Source organism: Zootoca vivipara, chromosome 16 (assembly GCF_963506605.1).
Source record: "Zootoca vivipara chromosome 16, rZooViv1.1, whole genome shotgun sequence".
Taxonomy (NCBI): Eukaryota; Metazoa; Chordata; class Lepidosauria; order Squamata; family Lacertidae; genus Zootoca; species Zootoca vivipara.
In genome coordinates, this window is record NC_083291.1 from 29,248,756 (window position 1) to 29,268,786 (window position 20,031).

The following is a 20,031-nucleotide window of genomic DNA, read 5'->3' on the forward strand; positions in this document are numbered from 1 at the left end:
GCCCACTTCGTGACGCGCAGCTTCCCGCCTCGCCCCTTCCGAGAGCCAATGACGAGCGCGAAAGTTGGGTGGGGCGAGCGGCGCAGCTGCCAGCCAATAGGGAGAAAGAGACGAACTGCGATAGGCTTTCCTACCTCTGCGAGCGTAACTGACAGCGCGAGGCGGGAAGCGGGAGCTGCTATTGGCTGGCGGGCGCGTCACTACTACGAGAAGGGAAGATGGCTGCTTTGGAAAGGGTGAAAGTGCTGGTGTTGGGTGATTCAGGTGAGCTAGGGGCGGAGGCGAGGGCAGCTGAGGTCTGGCTTAGGCAGTCTGGGCAGCTGAGGTCTGGTCCATGCATGGAGTAATGAGAAAAGGGAAATAAAAGCCGCAGAATTGACTTCAGGCTGCAGGTGGAAGAGGAAATGACTTTCGAACATGTTAATAATAATAATAATAATAATAATAATAATAATAATAATAATAATATAGATGTAATGGGTGTTAGGACGCGGGTGGCACTGTGGTCTCTAAACCACTGAGCCTTGGCTTGCCGATTGGAAGGTCAGCGGTTCTAATCCCCACGACGGGGTGTCTCAGCTCCTGCCAACCTAGCAGTTCGAAAGCACGTCAAAGTACAAGTAGATAAATAGGTACCGCTCCGGCGGGAAGGTAAACAGCGTTTCCATGCGCTGCTCTGGTTTTGCCAGAAGCAGTTTAGTCATGCTGGCCACATTACCCGGGAAAACTGTCTGCGGACAAATGTTGGCTCCCTCAACCAATAAAGCGAGATGAGTGCCGCAACCTCAGAGTTGTCTGTGACTGGACTTAACGGTTAGGGGTCCTTTGCCTTTAATGGGTGTTAGGGAGAGGGGTAGTACCTCTGGTGGGGGACACATCACCCTCCTTTGGTCCTCACTAGAGATGGGAAGGCCTGGGGAAAAACCAGGGAAATATGGAAATAAACTTGGTTTTTTTCCAAAGCCCTTTTTTTCCATTTGGAAAAAACGTGGCTTTTCCTCCATTTTTTCCAGTCCCCCCCCCCAGGGCCTTCCTATCTCTAGTCCTCACCCTGCAGGTAAAAGGTATAAAAGGTAAAGGACACCTGGAGACCCAGGGTTGGGGAAGGCTGCTCTAAGGGCTATCCTACTAGGAGTTTCAAAATCTGCTTGTTCCTTCTTAATAAACTACACAGAAAATTTACAAGAAAGGCAGTGATGTTTCACTTACTATGAAGGCTTAGTTTGCAATTGCCTTTCTTGCAGGTGTGGGAAAGTCATCGCTTGTTCACCTCTTATGTCACAATCAGATGTTGGGAAACCCGTCTTGGACTGTAGGCTGCTCCGTTGATGTCCGAGTAGGTGGAACTATGAATTTCTATTGTTTGGTGGTATTTCACTTCAAAGATGAGGGAAATTCTGAAGGCCTATTGGCAAAGTAAAAACATATATTCAGGATGCAAAGGGAATTGTAAAACAGTAGGCTATTGCAATAGGAAGCAAGAAATCTTAGTTCTGAAGCAGGCAAACAGTAGTTTGAACTGTTTTCAATCCAGACTCTGGTGTAGATAAAGTAATGCAGCTTTGTAAATAAGCCCACAAAAGTGATGGGCCCACCAATTTTTTTCTGAAAGGCTAGTAGACCATGGTTTTGTGTTGGTGACAGAGGAAAGGAAGTCTCCCCTAATTCCCACCAGCTGCTAAGTGGACTGATGGAGGAAGAATGGAAAGAGCCGTCTCTTCTTTGCCAGCCTGGTCACATGTTTGCAAGGAATTCCTGGTCACCTATGGATACCAGCCAGGCAATTTGTTAAATAGAAGGCTGAGGTAATGTTACCCTGTTGAACTGGTGTGGCCTTGCAGCAGCTTTTCATACATCAAATCACCAAAAATTGGCAGACTACATGCTTGATCTTGCAGGAGATTGAAGTACAGCCTTGAGCAGATCAACTTGCATTTGACAGACTGCACTGACTGTATTCAAAGAAGTAGTTGGGGAATAGTTTGTTCTCCTCTGTGCTTTTCCCTCCATGATATGTTCCCTCACATATTTTGTCTTAATACAGTGATTCCCAATTAGCTAAATACTGTGGGTCCCCTGTTTTTTAACAGCCAAGCCATAGACCCCCTACTTTTGAAAAGTTTGAGTTCTCTGTGGTAGTTTTTTTTAGGAGAATGGTGCCATGGACCCTCTCGGTGGGGGGGTTACAGGGACCACCAATTGGGAACCGCTGGACCATTCATGAAGACATCTGGATGACTAGGAATGGGATGAAATGTCACCTATATACTGATAACTTGCAACTTTTTCAACTGATCCTATAGTAGTTCCTCTCTTATGTCCTCTAGAAATGATGGGAGAAGAATCCATGGGAGCAAGCGCGTGATCTATGGATCCAGTGCCTCATTCCCCTCAAATGATTTTTTTAAGGATTAGAAAAAGTCATGGGGGTGCCTATCAACAGCTACTTGACAGGAAAACTAAATGGAACTTACGTGTGAAGTGTCAGTTTGCATCTTAATGCCAAATGCTGGAGCCAATAGAGAGGACAGCTGTCATATTCATGCCCCTGGTTCTTGAGCTTTTGGTAGCTAGCTGCTAATGGAAGCTGTATGTCGGACCAGATGGATTTTGAGCCAACATGTCAGTTCTCATGCTCTTAAACCCCTCTCCAAAACCCACCTTTTTCATGAAGCCCCTTGGAGGAGGAGCAAAGTGCTAATGGCCCTATATAAAGTAGTTGTTAGGATAATACGAAAAACGAATCTTATATTTATTTTTATTTTTATGGACGAAACCATTACAAAAGGCACAACAATAGATTGAATGTTTGTAACCAAACCATATGCCTTCGAGTAGAAATCTGTATTGCTGTATTGCCTTGTTCTACATACACGGCACTCTTGGTTTTTCATTTTCAGATTCATGACTACAAAGAAGGAACCCCAGAAGAGAAGACTTATTATATTGAATTATGGGATGTTGGTGGTTCGGTGGGCAGTGCCAGTAGTGTAAAAAGCACACGTGTTGTGTTCTACAACTCAGTTAATGGTAATGTATGCAGGTTGTAGGATCTGTTTCCTATTACTTTCATTCTATAAGAACACCTGTTAACTTGGTTCATGCAGAACCTATTCCAGAAGTACTGCAAGGGAGAGTATCTGATATTAAAGCAGGGTTCCTTACTTGGCTGAATTTAGATATGAAAATGTTTTACTTTTTTGATACTGTATACGTACATGTACTTTCTGGCAAATTTGTTTAAATTGCTTTCTGAAATCATTTTCTGGGTTTAAAGGTGTTCATGGTGCCTGTTTGTAACCACAAGCTTGCAAACAGATTAAATTTATGGCAACGCTCTGCCTCAGTACATACAATGTCACACATACTGAGAGACCGGGGTGCTTTTAGCACAAGGCCCTTTGGAGCTCTGGTCCTTTTGTAATTTGGGTTCATGGAGTTGTATAGTTGGAAAGAACCAAATGTGCAACACCAACTCTGAAGGAGAAGAACACTTATAAATAGTTAACATGTATTGTCTTTCCTGTTTAGGACTAGAGTCCTCAACATGTGTAGCAATGTTCTATTGGCTGGGGATGGAAAGGGGTGGTTTAAGATTTATTTTCTCTCCATAAGTGGCAACATCTTGTAAATAAAATGACTTTCAAAATTCCTGCATTGATCAAAGGGAGTTCTGAGAGGTAGTCCATAATGAATTAAGTGAGGGAAGGATGTATCCCCAGTTTTCCGGTAGGAGAGGACTTGGAACAATAAAAAAGAGAATGATCAAGGCTAGTAAATTGGGGGCTCCCTTTGATTTCAAAGGCAAATTGCATAGGGTGCTGTACAGGAAACAAAAAGGCCAAAACTACCATGGGTATGTGAAACTAGTTGTGCAGTTTTTTCAACCTTGCCTTGTGTTCTCAACCTGCAATGTCTTTCAACGTAATTTAGATTGTGTTTGGAAGAAGTCATTTTATTTATGAATGGCCTTTTACTTATTTAGGCATAATTTTAGTACATGACTTAACCAACAAGAAGTCCTCCCAGAACCTGTATCGATGGTCTTTGGAAGCTCTCAACAGAGATACGGCTCCATCGGGAGTGCTGGTGACAAATGGGTGAGTGTGCAGAGGACCTGACAATCATGGCAAATGTGATGGAGGGATGAGATAAGTTGAGAGCGTCTCTCCCCCTTTCCAAAATGTGTGTTGAAGAGCAGGCCCTTGCTCTTTATCTTTGTATTGTTTAACAGCAACCCATAAAAGCGGTGGGACCCTTTGAATGATCTGCCCTCAGAGACTGAGGGAACCTGATGTGTTCTTGAATAATCCAAGGAAGTTTTCCAGACGATGCTTCAGTCTTCAGCACTTGTAATGAAATTTGTTGTGTTTGTTGCAAACTTCAATTGTTCTGAGTGCTCAAGCTGAGCTTGAACATTGTTCACCTTTAAACACCATCACAATAGAAAATTGAATTGTGCCTTAGCAGCTGAATTTGGAACCTGGAGTATTATAGGGATGGAACCACCTAAATTGTATAGAAACTTATTCATGTATGCGACTACAGTGACAAGAACGTTACTTGCCCAAAAATGGAAAGAAGAAGTCCCAACAAAGGAAGAATGGATACAAAAACTTACCGGTAGGGAATATGCAGAAATGGCGAAACTTACCGGAAGAATAAGAAAGCAAGATAACAAACTTATTATAAAAGAATGGAAATGGTTTATTGAATATTTACAGATAAATTGTAAATAGATAAAAACAGTGGCAGGATTATTGTAATAACCTGCAGTAACATAAGAGTATATATTTAAAGAAGATGAATAAAAGAGCAAATTAGGTTAATTTGGATAGGAAGAAGATATTAAAAATAAGTTTAAGGAACCACAGAAAGAGGGGGAAGGAAGTCAAGTTTTAAAATGTCAAAATGGTTGTAAAATTAGTGAAATGTATATATTTGGCCACCTCATGAGAAGAGAAGACACCCTGGAAAAGACCCTGATGTTGCGAAAGATGGAGGGCACAAGGAGAAGGGGACACAGAGGATGAGATGGTTGGACAGTGTTCTCGAAGCTACGAACATGAGTCTGACCAAATTGCGGGAGGCAGTGGAAGACAGGAGTGCCTGGCGTGCTCTGGTCCATGGGGTCATGAAGAGTCGGACACGACTAAACGACAAAAACAACAATATATCTGAAAAGTATAAATAAATTTTTTAAAAGAATTCGGAACCTGGAGAAGGATAATCTTTGTCAATCAGGTCAGTGTTGGTTCATTGTAAGAGTAAGTTGATGCATCGATTCATCTAGAACTTGTGCTACGTCCTGAGGTTTCATAAAGGTGCCTTGCACATTTGCACTTCTCCTGCATTCCAGGTCCCATATCCTTCCTTGATTATGCTGACCCTTTTGTCATATTGCTTTCTCCCACCCACCCACCACCCCAGCAATCTCATTTTCCCTAAGACACCCCTGATCTCCAATGATGTAATGATTCTCAAGTAGAAAGTGGTGCCTGAATTCTTGAAGTTCACTATATGTGCTACTGATTCAGTATTATCTAGCAAGCTCCATGACTATATGGGGATTTGAACCCAATTTCCAGTCTGTGTGCTGTTATGATCCTGGAGACCAGGGATCTCCAATCTTTCTTTGCACCTTTTTTAAAAAGATGAGAGCGAAAGGGGCCTCGGCAGGTGCCATGGGTAGGGGCCAGGTTTAGACAGCTATACACTTATCCCAACTTTCTCCTTGGGTGTTGGCCTATTTTTCTCTGCCACTTTCTTGATATCTGCTGCTGCTTTGTTTATATATACAATTTAAAGTACTCATTTTTACATCCTTAAGATATCAATGACTTCCCTTCTTCTCTTTCCATAGTTCGTTTTACATATCATAAATCCCTGCATATTTTACAGAAACTATACCATTCAGTATTCCATTATTACATCCATCATAACTTATTTACACTATCGAATTTACCTTAGTGCTGCCAGCGTTTTCAGCTGTACAGAGTTATTCCCCATATATTCAATAAACATTTCCCAGTCTTCCCTAAACGCATGTTCTTCTTGTTGTCTTATTCTATATGTTAAATCTGCAAGCTGCACATATTCTGTCAACTTAAGTTGCCATTCTTCTTTGGTTGGGACCTCGCTCATTTTCCATTTTGGGGCTAACGAAACACGGGCTGCAGTAGTGGCATACATAACCTTTTTTGACACCTGGGAATTTCAGTCTGAATTGTCCCCAACAGGAAGGACTCTGGTTTTTTTGGGAAAGTACTTTAAAACATTTTTTTCAATTCATTGTGGATCATTTCCCAATACTCTTTTACCCTTTTACACCACATATGAAAAAACGTTTGACATCTGCTGCTGCTTCACTAGACTTTTCAAGTGCTCCCTTCCCAGTTAATGTTAGTGTCTTTAATGACTAGTGGAAAATATTGTTTACTGACACACACATCCTCTTTTTGTTGTGTAGGGACTATGACCGTGAGCAGTTTGCCGATAACCAGATTCCGCTGCTTGTCATAGGGACCAAGCTGGACCAGATCCCAGAAGTGAAGCGCAGTGACGTCTTGACCAGAACTGCTTTCCTTGCTGAGGATTTCAGTGCAGAAGAAATTAATCTGGTTTGTATTTTGTATCTTATTTTTGTCAGTTTGGATTAAGATTTTTTAATATTAAAAAAGGGCATAATAATAATAATTTAATAATAATTTATTATTTATACCCCGCCCATCTGGCCGGGTTCCCCCAGCCACTCTGGGCGGCTTCCAACAAAACAGAAATTCTAAAATATAGAAATCCATCAAACATTAAAAGCTTCCCTAAACAGGGCTGCCTTGAGATGCCTTCTAAAGGTCTGGTAATTGTTGTTCTCTTTGACCTCTAGTGGGAGGGCATTCCACAGGGTGGGTGCCACTACCGAGAAGGCCCTCTGCCTGGTTCCCTGTAACTTGGCTTCTCGTAGTGAGGGAACCGCCAGAAGGCCCTCGGAGCTGGACCTCAGTGTCCGGGCAGAACGATGGGGGTGGAGACGCTCCTTCAGGTATACTGGACCGAGGCCGTTTAGGGCTTTAAAGGTCAGTACCAACACTTTGAATTGTGCTCGGAAACGTACTGGGAGCCAATGCAGGTCTTTCAAGACCGGTGTTATATGGTCTCGGCGGCCGCTCCCAGTCACCAGTCTAGCTGCCGCATTCTGGATTAGTTGTAGTTTCCGGGTCACCTTCAAAGGTAGCCCCACGTAGAGCGCATTGCAGTAGTCCAAGCGAGAGATAACTAGAGCATGCACCACTCTGGAGAGACAGTCAGTGGGTAGGGACTCAGCCTGCGTACCAGATGGAGCTGATAAACAGCTGCCCTGGATACAGAATTGACCTGTGCCTCCATGGACAGCTGTGAGTCTAAGATGACTCCCAGGCTGCGCACCTGGTCTTTCAGGGGCACAGTTACCCCATTCAGGACCAGGGAGTCCTCCACACCCGCCCGCCTCCTGTCCCCCACAAACAGTACTTCTGTCTTGTCAGGATTCAATCTCAATCTGTTAGCCGCCATCCATCCTCCAACCGCCTCCAAGCACTCACACAGGACCTTCACCGCCTTCACTGGTTCTGATTTAAAAGAGAGGTAGAGCTGGGTATCATCAGCATACTGATGAACACCCAGCCCAAACCCCGATGATCTCTCCCAGCGGCTGCATATAGATGTTAAAAAGCATGGGGGAGAGGACAGAACCCTGAGGCACCCCACAAGTGAGAGCCCAGGGGTCTGAACACTCATCCCCCACCACCACTTTCTGAACACGGCCCAGGAGGAAGGAGCGGAACCACTGCATGACAGTGCCCCCAGCTCCCAAGCCCTCTAGACGGTCCAGAAGGATGTTATGGTCGACGGTGTCAAAAGCCGCTGAGAGATCCAGCAGAACCTTTGTCCCTAGCCCGCCAGAGATCATCGACCAGTGCGACCAAGGCAGTTTCAGTCCCATGATGAGGCCTGAATCCTGACTGGAAGGGATCCAAATGGTCCGCTTCTTCCAGGCGTGCCTGAAGTTGTTCAGCAACCACTCGCTCAATCACCTTGCCCAAGAATGGAAGATTTGAGACTGGGCGATAGTTGGCCATATTGGCCAGATCTAAAGATGGTTTTTTAAGAAGCGGTTTAATAACTGCCTCTTTCAGTGGGTCTGGGAAGGCTCCTTCATGGAGAGAAGCATTTACCAACCCGCGAAGCCCATCGCCCAGCCCTTCCCGGCTAGCTTTTATAAGCCAGGATGGGCAAGGATCAAGGAGACAGGTGGTTGGTTTCACTCGTCGAAGCAGCCTGTCCACATCCTCAGAGGTAACAGATTGAAATTGATCCCACAAAACTTGACTAGACAGGACTCTAGCACTCCCCCGCCCTGGCCCTGCTCCCACGGTGGAGTCTACCTCTTCCCGAATCTGAGCGACTTTATCTGCAAAAAACTTTGCAAAATCATTGCAGGAGATCATGTGGCCCGTACTGGGCCCGGATGGAGCAGGTGGTTCCGCTAAATTGCGAACCACCTGGAAGAGTCTCCTGCTGCTGTTTTCTGCAGATGCGATGGAGACGGTGAAGAAGGTCCTCTTCGCCATCGCCATTGCCACTTGGTAGGCTCGAAGTTGAGCTCTAGCCCGTGTCCGGTCTGATTCAAAATGAGTTTTCCGCCACCGGCGCTCTAGCCGTCTCAACGACTGTTTCATCGCCCTCAGCGCCGGGGAAAACCACGGGGCTGTCCGGGCTCCATGCAATCTGAGAGGGCGCTTCGGAGCCAGACAGTCAATAGCGCTGGTTAACTCCGCATTCCAGCGGGCCACCAGGGAATCAGCTGAAAGGCCATTGACATGGGATAAAACATCCCCTACCACTCTCTGGAAGCCAATTGGATCCATTAAGTAGCGGGGGCGGACCATCCGAATCGGTCCCACCTCCCTGCAGAGGGGAAGGGTTGCGGAGAAGTCCAGTTGCACCAGAAAGTGATCTGACCATGGCACTTCTTTTGTTTCGATTTTACTTAATGTCAGATCACCAACATCCATAGAGGTAAACACCAAGTCCAAGGCATGTCCGCGGCTATGAGTTGGGCCAGACTTATTCAGGGACAGCCCCATGGTGGCCATGCTTTCCACGAAGTCCCGAGCGGCTCCTTGTAAGGTCGTGTCGGCATGGATGTTAAAATCCCCTAAGACAACCAAGCTAGGTGTCTCCAGGAGCACATCCGACACGACCTGAAGCAGCTCGGGCAGGGAATCCTTGGTGCAGCGGGGAGGTCGGTACACCAAAAGGAATCCTGTACTGCCCCTATTGCCCAACTTCCAGAACATGCACTCAGAAAACTCAGTCTTACCAATAGGACGCCTGGTGCAAACTAATGACTTCCTAAAAATCACTGCAACCCCCCCTCCCCGCCCAGATGGCCTGGGTTGCTGTGCATAAGAGAAACCTTGTGGACAAGCAGCGCCAAGAACGGGCCCATCGGCTTCATCCAACCAGGTCTCTGTCACACATGCCAGGTCAAATCCTCCATCCACAATCAGGTCGTGAATGGCAGTGGTCTTATTCATCATCGACCTGGCATTGCACAGCAGCACCTTCAGGTCATGTGGGTATCCCTTGCTGATTCCAATATCCGTCCGGTCAGGACCAGACCCGGAGGCAGGGATAGTCCTCAGACAACGACTAAGTCTGCCTCCTCGGTAATGACATGGTCTGGTCTTAGCGTAACTCCTCCTCCTACCCGTGACCACTGAGATCGGTTGTCCCAGTGCATCACCCCCTGTGGAATCTGCCCCAGCCATTTTGCTTGCTGGGACCCCCTCCCGGGCAGCCCTGACCCCTCCCCTTAAAAACAAAATAAAACCTCTGTAAAAAACAGCAAAGAACAGAACAAAAGAAAAACACAAAAAACACAATAAAACAATAAAACCAAAAACAATAAAAATTACAAATACACTAAAATTTAACAAATTCCCACACCCAACTAAAAATCCCTCCCTAAAACCTATGTAAATCAAAAAATACAGTAAACAATACAAAGACAGAAAATTACAAACTAAAATTGACTCCTCCCCTTAAAATCAAATTTAAAACCAATACAGAAAACAAACTAATACAATAAAACAATACAAACAAAGACAGAAAATTACAAACTAAAATTAACCGCTCCCCTTAAAATCAAATTTAAAACCAATACAGAAAACAAACTAACAAACTAAACGATAAACAAAAACCAAAAACAATAAAAGTTACAAACACATCAGAATTACAAGAAAAGCAGCAGCGGCACTGTTTCAGGCCTCCTAGGAGCCTTAAAGCTGTGGTAGAGTATGGGTCCCGCCCCCGGGCCCAAGGTGGAAGTGGGCTTCAGGGGGAGCAGTCCTTCCAGTACTCACAGCAGCAGTGATGTTCCAGGCCTCCCAGGAGCCTTAAAAGCTGTGGTGGAGTGGGGGACCCGCCCCAAGCCCCAGGTGGAAGTGGGCTTCAGGGGGAGCAGTCCTCCCAAACACTCCCTGGCAGAGCAGCAGCAGCAGTTTTCCAGGCCTCCCAGGAGCCTTAAAAGCTGTGGTGGAGTGGGGGACCCGCCCCAAGCCCAAGGTGGAAGTGGGCTTCAGGGGGAGCAGTCCTCCCAAACACTCCCTGGCAGAGATTTTATTGTGTCTGCAGATCAGTTATGCAAACTTTACAGAGTTAACCAGAATAGTATGCATTGCATACTTCAAATAATTCAGAGAATTTGCTATTGTTAAAGAATGACAATCAGTCTGCATCTCTTGTCAATTTTAATAGTGGCAGCCTAATTATTCACAGCATTGGCTGCAGCAGGAGGTGGAGGCCAGGAGAGAGGTTCTATTACTGCAACTAAATTAGACTGCCAGAAAAACCTAGAGCAGATTTATCCTGTGGGGAAAACCCTATTAGCCTGCTGCTGAAAAAAAAAATTCTGATAGGCTGTGCTCAGGCACAAATGAGGTGGAGTGCACAGAATGAAGAGCCTGTTTGTAGAAAGCATGGTCAGAGGAAGTAGGAGGGGAAGAAGAGCTGGATTTTGTGGAGAGGAAGTTTGTATTTTTCCAGAAAAGTGTGGATTTAGGTACTGGTACCGTGTTTCTCATATTATAAGACATGTCTTATATTAATTTTTTCCTCAAAAAACACAACATGGCTTATTTTCAAGGGATGTCTTATTTTTTAATAAAGTGCACGCGGGCGCTGTTTGCCGGGCTTGTCAAGCCCAGCAAACAGCGCCCGCCGATCTTCGGTGACAGGCGGGGGTGGGGGGAGAGCGGAGAACGATCTCCGCTTTCCCCCCCCACCCCGCCCGTCACACAGCACAGGTCCGAAGATCGGCGGGCGCTGTTTGCCGGGCTTGTCAAGCCCAGCAAACAGCGCCCGCCGATCTTCGGTGACAGGCGGGGGTGGGGGGAGAGCGGAGAACGATCTCCGCTTCCCCCCCCACCCCCGCCTGTCACACAGCACAGGTCCGAAGATCGGCGGGCGCTGTTTGCCGGGCTTATCAAGCCCAGCAAGGAGCGCCCGCCGATCTTTGGTGACAGGCGGGGGTGGGGGGAGAGCGGAGAACGATCTCCGCTTCCCCCCACCCCCGCCTGTCACACAGCACAGGTCCGAAGATCGGCGGGCGCTGTTTCCCGGGCTTGTCAAGCCCAGCAAGGAGCACCCGCCGATCTTCGGCTCTGTCCCCCGATGCGCTACGGCTCGGGGAAGCAGGCAGGGAGCTCCTGCTGGGTCCCGCGGCTTTGCCTCTCGCTCGGTCGGGGCTTTGCGATAGTGCTTATTTTCGGGGTATGTCTTATTTTTCACCAACCCTTTGAAATCCTGTCATGGCTTATTTTGGGGGGATGCCTTAAAATATGAGAAACACGGTAAGTGAGGGGAGAGTTTCAGTAATAATGATAATGATGATGATAATAATAATACTAATAAAATAATTTATTATTTATACCCTGCATACCTGATTGAATTTTCCCAGCCACCCTGGGCAGCTCCCAACAGAATATTAAAAACACAATAAAACATCAAACATTAAAAACTTCCCCAAACAGGGTTGCCTTCAGATGTCTTCTAAAAGTCAGATAGTTGTTTATTTCTTTGACATCTGATGGGAGGGCGTTCCACAGGGCAGGCGCCACTACCAAGAAGGCCCTCTGCCCGGTTCCCTGTAGTCTCACTTCTCGCAGGGAGGGAACCACCAGAAGGCCCTCAGAGCTGCACCTCAGTGTCCTGGCTGGATGATGAAGATGGAGACGTTCCTTCAGGTATCACTGGGCCGAGGCCATTTAGGGCTTTAAAGGTCAGCACCAACACTTATAATTGTGCTCGGAAACGTACTGGGAGCCAATATACCGGTCTTTCAGGACCGGTGTTATACGGTCTCGACAGCCACTCCCAGTCACCAATGTAGCTGCCGTATTCCGGATTAAGTATCCCTTTTTGGATAAAGGTAGCCCCACGTAGAGCACGTTGCAGTAGTCCAAGCGGGAGATAACCAGAGCATGCACCACTCTGGCGAGACAGTCTGCAGGCAGGTAGGGTCTCAGCCTGCGTACCAGATGGAGCTGGTAGACAGCTGCCCTGGACATGGAATTGACCTGTGCCTCCATGGACAGCTGTGAGTCCAAAATGACTCCCAGGCTGCGCACCTGGTCCTTCAGGGGCACAGTTACCTCATTCAGGACATAGATGTTCAAGGACATGAACTTGTGGAGAAAATATGTTACCAGTTCTTTTCATTAATTTTGTGTGTGAGTGGCAAAGCAGGCTTCATTTGGTCTGTGGAAAGTGAGCAGCATTCTTCAGGTGGTCAAGGACATTTCTGTTATATTCTCAGTGGCTAATAGAAATAATTGTTGGCTACCAAGCTTGGGCACGACTGGTTGATTCCTGTCTTTCTACATGAAATTGATAGTCCACATAGAAAAATTCCCTTGTGTGAACTGGCTCTAATACACAGCTATTGCTTCAGTTTGAGCCCTAGGACTGGCAATATTTGGTTTTCAACATTGTGATATATCACCAGCTAAATATCATGATATACCGATAGATCATGATGTCTGAAATAAGGATGGAGCTATGTAGGGGCGCTGGCTGGCTTCACTGTTTTTCTCACATTGTGATTTTTGCATAGCGTGTGTGTGTGTGTGTGTGTGTATGTATATATATATACAGTATATATATATATATATATATATATATATATATATATATATATATACCTGTATATTGATTGGTCAAACATTATGAAATCATTATCACAATATGGATTTCAAACCTGTTTTGGACAATACAGTGGTACCTCAGCTTAAGAACTTAATTCGTTCTGGAGGTCCGTTCTTAACCTGAACTGTTCTTAATCCGCCACTTTAGCTGCCACTTTAGCTAATGGGGCCTCCCGCTGCCGCTGCACGATTTCTGTTCTCTTCCTGAAGCAAAGTTCTTAACCCGAGGTACTGGTTCTGAGTTAGCGGAGTCTGTAACCTGAAGCTTCTGTAACCTGAAGCGTCTGTAACCCAAGGTACCACTGTATATCGCCCAGCCCTATTGAGCACAGGATTATGTTCAGAACTCATGTGCTTGTTAAGGATTGTGGTTTCAATGACTCTCAAGAGAAAGTTACCTGTTGATGTTTTCAGGACTGCACCAACCCTCGCTACCTGGCTGCAGGCTCCTCCAATGCTGTGAAGCTTAGTAGATTCTTTGACAAGGTGAGTTAGTACTGCATATCTATTGCTTTTTCATTTTTTCAGCATAGAAATTGAAGAGCATTAGCCTTGAGTAACCTGATGTGAATTGCATAGGCCATTGAATTTCCTTTACAGCTGCTTTAACAGATTCCAGTAACTGAGTAAGCAGGCCAGGCTGAGACAACCTGTTGAGGACCTAAAAATTTGTGGTCAGGCAGAGGTGAATTCTGTGAGAGCAGTTCAGGCATACTGGACAAGTGATAAATAGGCAGATTAACAAGACTGGAGATGAAGAATTCAGGTAGCACCAGGAAATAATGCAGGATAAGAGAACGGCAGAGCAGGAACATACAGAAGTACTTTTTGTAACGCAGAAGAAGGCTACAGGCAAGAAGTCACCTGCTTCTGATTCAGCCTATTTCTGGGTTTTAAATTAAGGCTCTGAGATTTTTCTGCCTGTCTGACTATGCAACAGCTGTATACAGAAGGCAATGAGGTGTCATTGAAATTTTACTCAATATTGATCCAGAGCAGATTCCAATGTATAGTTGGAGCTTTACAGGAAATGGGCATAATGGTCACAAATCCAGTACATTCAGGATTGGCACTGTCCATAATAAATCCAGTTGCAGCAGACTTCACTTAAACTTACAATAACTTATAATACAGTAAGTCTAAACCTGAACACTATATACAGAACACCAAACCAGAACGAAAAGGGGGAGAGAGAGAGAGACCCAGGCTCCTTCTGGCCTCACTATTATAGTCAGCATAACCTTGACAGAAGAGATAAGAGAACTAGTTTATCTTTCAATTCAATGTTTATTAGTTTATAAACAATACAAACAGAAAAATTAAAACATAACTTGAAAAAAGAAAAAACCACAACACCAAAACACAAAAATATTACAAGCAGACTACTTTCTCCACCAACTTCCGACCTCCTCAGCACGGGTCCTTTGTTTCCTTATTAATTGCATCTATTTTTCAATACAGTTCTCCCCAGAATGCCCCAGAAAAAATCCAGGGCAATCTTTTGGAGAGAAAATAATACCTTCTCATTGAGAAGTCCTTCTACTGCCTGTGTTTAAAAGTCTTTCTTTTTTTAAAAAAAAAAGTACCACGCTGCTTCAGCCTTTGCCATAGATTGTAACCAGCTTCAGGCTGTGAATTTCATTGTGCTCAGCCAGGCTGGGCAATGGCACCATATGGAAACATCCTTATTTAAATCAATTGGACTGCACAAAATCCTGCAGGAATGCAGGAGTCCTAGAGATTTGTTTCTCCTCTCAGTGCGAGCCTCTGGATGCAGTGTGCTGGCTTACGATGTTGAAGCTGCAAAGTTAATACTGTACAGATATCCTGACTTCAACATCAAACCACTGTTGTATAAACCAATGCACGACACTCACTCTTCCCTTTTTAATTTTTGTTTCAGGTCATAGAGAAGAGGTACTACTTACGAGATGGTAACCAGGTATGTGTGCTCTCTCCTTAACCGTTAAAATTTTGGAAGCTTTGGCAAAAGGGGGAAAATAGGAAGAGATGTGAAAAGGACAAAAGGACAAGCACTGATGTAATCCAAGTCATTGCAAAACTCACCAATGAGATAAAGCCTCTGCTTTGCTTAATTTTTAACCTCCTCAGCAAAGAGCTGGGAAGGAAAGCAAGTAGGTATGTCCCAAAAATGTCTGCAGAAGGGGATGTCTGGTAATGGTAGTTATGTCATGCAATTGAAATTATTCAACCCCCATTGCAAATCAGGGTTATCAAAATTTACAGATTTTCAGCTGTTTGCAGTGAGCCCGTCAGACAAAAGCAATTGAAATAGCTCTACACAATGCATGCTTCAAGTGGTTCCCCCAAATTCAGCTGAAATTGCAGTATTTGTTTGTTTGTTTCTAAGAATTCCCGGGCAATGCCAGGTACTTCTGCTGGTATTGTATAAACCAGAGATTTTCGACCTTTTTGAGTCCATGACCAACTACATTCTTCCTGCGGCACCCCTGTGAGGCTCAGGAGCCCAGTTATGTCACCCCTTGCCTGCAGCACCAGCAACCCCTCACCCCTTTTCGAACGCCCTCCTTTATGGAGTGTTCCCTCAACCTCCTCTCCTCTCCCCTCTACTTGGGAGTCCTCCGGGCAGCCGCTGCTACCGCCTCATGTCTCTGGGTTGCCCCCCCCCAAGAGAGGTGCCTCCCAGAGGCACCATTCACCTGTGGATGCAAGAGGGGCATCAGAAGAGGGAGGGAAGGAAAGAGGGGCAGAGGCCAGTGTTGCCCACAGCACCCCTGACCATCATTCAAGGCACCCCAGGGTGCCACTGCACCCTGGTTGAAAAGCACTGGTATAAACCAATTCTAATGTAAAGATTTTTGTCTGACAGATTCCTAGCTTCCCAGAGAGAAAAAGATTCGGAGGCGGCTTTGTAAAGAATCTTCACTACGACTGACCATCACTTGCCAACTAGAGACTATGGGAAAATAACGCTTTTACTGCAACATTCCTGTTACTGCAACAGATACTTTTTGCTAACAAAATCAAGTTCTGGAGCACATGAATCGCCAAGGCTGCTCCACTGCAAGTGCTTCTGAACATACGCAGAAGGATCTCTTTCCAGACCTCTGGAAAGAACCCGAGATCTTTCGGACATAGTGCAATGATTTGACTGGATAGCCAGCATCACCGTGGGATATGCTGCCCCATAAAATGGGGTTGTATCTGTCCAAGTGATACTCAGAGTAGGCCCACTGAAGTCAATGAACAAGTTTATTTATTTCCATGGGTCTACTCTGAGTATGACTTGGTTGAATGCAAGCCCATGTTTTTTTCTGTGTTCTGAAAGTTTTATGAACCTGTGCTTCCACCCCTAGCAGAATGGTTGTGCTGAGGTGGACTCTAAAAAATAATTTAAGAACCAAAATATTTATAAGCAACAAAACCATCAGCATTCCACCTTACTGAACAATACTTTTGCTGATCCTATGGCGTTGATTTCATCCTGTTGCTAAGGGACCCCTATCCAAAATATCTATGAGCTGTAAAGAGTTATGTAAAAAATAAGCGAGGGAAATGGGAAGAGATTTGGAAAGCCTACATTGAAAATAAATGATGTTGCTAAGCACAATTTTAAAAAAATGAAAAACCTGGTGGCTATTAAATTGTGTTTTTGCATTTAAGCAATGAACAATAGATACTTTTATGCACTGGACTCGAATACTTAGAGCAGATGCCTGGGAAGGTTGAGAAATGAGTTAATAATTAGAATGTCCTATGAAATCCAGTCACTGTCCATCCAAAACACTTTTCAGCCATGACATGCGTTGTGTGTCTTTTGCACTGGGAAGTATCCTTGGATAAACACTCCTCCCCCTGGGAGTTGCATGCAGCAAAACTGGGTAGAATTTAACCCATGCTTAGCTTGCACTCACATGGAGCAGAGGTGAAAGAACCCCTTTTGCAAGGGCCTGCTTTTTCTAAATAATTCTTTTCCCTTTTCCTGTGGGAGGCACGACTTCTTGGTTGTGTAGTGATGTAGGTGAAAAAACCCCAGGGTCAGCAAAGCATGCAAACTCTCCTTTTTTCCCCCTGCAACACTGCACTATGGAGAAGTCCCTATTGGAGCCAATGTCTACTTAAAGCAGGTTTCTCCCTCCCCACAGCAGGACTTCTTCATCATGCAGGGATGCGGGGGGGGGGGGGGGGAAGAGAGTCTGCTCGTTTTTTGCAGCACACACCTTCCAAGAAACAGGCATGCAGCAAAGGATAACGGACCTGTTTCCCACCCCTCCTGCTGCTGCTTCCTTTGGCTTTGTGCATCTGTTCACAAGGGGGAACGGGCAAGTTCGATCAAACTGAGCAGGATTTAACCCATCATCTGTTAAGTGGGGGGTTAAATCCTGCTGCTTTGGCTGCAGGCACCTGAGACAGACAGTGCGGATATGGGCCCTGACCCATCAGCTGGCATAAAAAGTTTGAATAGAATGGCATTGCAAGCACAGGTTCCCTACATCTGCATTTTGTGCTACACTTATCCCACACTTCCAAGCATGTGCTAACTATGAGCATGGTTTCTTCTATTTTCATTCATGTGTGCATGAGAAAGAACAGCTGTTTTATCTTTAAACACACAGTACAACAAGCCTTTCTTGGTGTGTGGCAGACAGAGATGCATTGAGCCTTCAGGTGCCTCAGACTGACTGGTTAAAAGATAAATAGACCACTACCAGAGAAGAATGGTTAATATAGATGATGGCTTATGCTGAATGGCGAAAATGACCGGGAGGATCAGAAACCAAGAAGATAATAAATTTAATTTAGAATGGCAAAAATGTATAAGTTACTTGGAAGAACACTGTAAACAATTAAACACGTAGGCAGGGTTTTAACAACACTTGCAATGTAACAAAGAACTATGGTAAGAACTGAATTTTAAGGAAATACAGAGAACATTATACGATGCAGTTGAAAAAGAATAACTATGGAAACCATGGAGGGGTGGAAGGAAGTCAAGGGATTCAGAGAATCCGATTTGTATATGATTATGACTTGTACATGAATACAAATGTTAAATGTAAAACTGAATAAAAAATATTTAAATAAACCTGGGCGAGGGATTTGGGGCATAATATTCAACTCTCATCATGGGAGAGGTTATGGAGAACTGATTTGAAATTCATGGCACGCTGTACATTGAAAGAAAACTATATGAAAATGATTACCATTTTTGGAATTCAACTCCTAGTAAGTTAGCAAAAATGTATAAGACAGATACAAATATCTGCTGGAAATGTAAAGAAAAAGAAGGCACCTGTTATCATATGTGGTGGATGTGTAAGGTAATAAAAGCATTCTTGGAAATGATATATAATGAATTGAAAAAAATGTTTAAAATAACCTTTACAAAAAAAAAAAAAACCAGAGGCTTTTCTATTAGGAATTGTAGGTGCTGAAATTCCATGGGAGCAGAAAAGACTTTTTATGTATACAGTGACAGCTACGTAGATGTTGTTAGCCCAGAGATGGAAAGAAGATAAAGTCCCTACCAGAGAAGAATGGCAAATCAAGCTGTTGGACTATGCCAGGCATCCCCAAACTTCAGCCCTCCAGATGTTTTGGACTACAATTCCCATCTTCCCCAACCACTGGTCCTGTTAGCTAGGGATCATGGGAGTTGTAGGCCAAAACATCTGGAGGGCCGCAGTTTGGGGATGCCTGAACAAGAACTATGGACACAATGGAGTTTTAAAAATTGCATAATTTTTTAAAAGATGCAGTAGAAAAGGTTTAACAACAGAACCCATGGAGGGGAAAGTGGGAAGTCCAGAGATTCGAGGGAACCTTGTAACTTCGCATGTGTTGTGGTATGATTATAAACTTAAATATGTAAAACAAAATAATAATAATAGGAATAATAAAAGAATAGCCAGTGCTCTTGCTCTCATTTTGAAACAGTTTTATCCATATCCTGCAAAAAAAAAAGCGGCAGAGCAAGCTGATTAGGCACCTGGGGCGGCATGCATACCCTGCACCCAGGGGCAGGGCCAGCCGGGGTAGGACGTTCTGTGGGGCCTCCAAGAACTCTGCCTCCCGCCTCCCACTCAACTGCCCTACAGCTGAGGGGGAGGTGGCGGGCGGACTGTTTGGGGCAGCGCAGAGCCTGCACACGCCCAACCCACTGCATCATTCCCAGGAGAGGCATGTGGCTTGGGCGTGCTGCAGGCCCCGCGGTGAGTGCCGCCCGCCATTTTGTCACCCCCCCTCAGTGGTGACACCCGGGGCGGAGCGCCCCCACAGCACCCCCTTCCTCCGCCCCTGCTCTATACTACCCTGAAATGTTCAAATGTTTCTTGGGTTGTCCTTGAATCTTCCTGCTCTTGCCATCCTCGCCTGCCACAACACTGTGGCGTGCCGTACCCTCAGAAAACTCCCACCCTAAACAATAGCTTATGCTGTGAGTTTGGGGTTTGGGTTTCTTTTCTGGTTTTTTGTAAAAAGATGAGGTGCCGGATGGACCACACAGGGCAGTTGTTGCTCTTCCTTTTAAATATAGAAGAAAGGGTCAATTACACTGGCTCGCAACACTTTCTTAAGGAACAGCTAAATAAAATGTAAAACAATGGTCTCACAAGAGGCACAATCACAATATCCCTGAGCCCCCCAAAAGTTACCTTCAATATAAAACCAAGCATATTGCCAATTGCTCAAAAGGGATATTCTATTTTTTTGTACCTATGCTTGTCATAAGTCTAAACATACCTTATTAATTGTTGCTATTTTAAATTAAATGTCCATCCATACTTAGGTTTTCTTTGTTCCTTGC

The 20,031-nt window shown here is 45.0% G+C and overlaps 1 protein-coding gene across 1 annotated transcript; it reads left to right on the forward strand.

Annotated features, from left to right (window-relative positions):
- Positions 1-177: 177 nt before the first annotated feature.
- RABL3 (RAB, member of RAS oncogene family like 3) lies at positions 178-16,847 on the forward strand. Its single transcript, XM_035097029.2, has 8 exons — positions 178-264; positions 1,245-1,336; positions 2,901-3,030; positions 3,986-4,100; positions 6,470-6,620; positions 13,659-13,730; positions 15,148-15,186; positions 16,096-16,847. The coding sequence occupies exons 1-8, from the start codon at positions 219-221 to the stop codon at positions 16,159-16,161; spliced, it is 711 nt and encodes a 236-aa protein (XP_034952920.1). The 5' UTR covers positions 178-218; the 3' UTR covers positions 16,162-16,847.
- Positions 16,848-20,031: the final 3,184 nt, after the last annotated feature.

Excerpts from the sequence above, each read along its gene's own strand:
- RABL3 (XM_035097029.2), top strand. The coding sequence starts at position 219 with ATGGCTGCTTTGGAAAGGGTGAAAGTGCTGGTGTTGGGTGATTCAG. Across the intron at positions 1,337-2,900 it reads GCTGCTCCGTTGATGTCCGA|ATTCATGACTACAAAGAAGG; the intron begins GTAGGTGGAACT and ends TTTCATTTTCAG. Across the intron at positions 3,031-3,985 it reads GTTCTACAACTCAGTTAATG|GCATAATTTTAGTACATGAC; the intron begins GTAATGTATGCA and ends TTACTTATTTAG.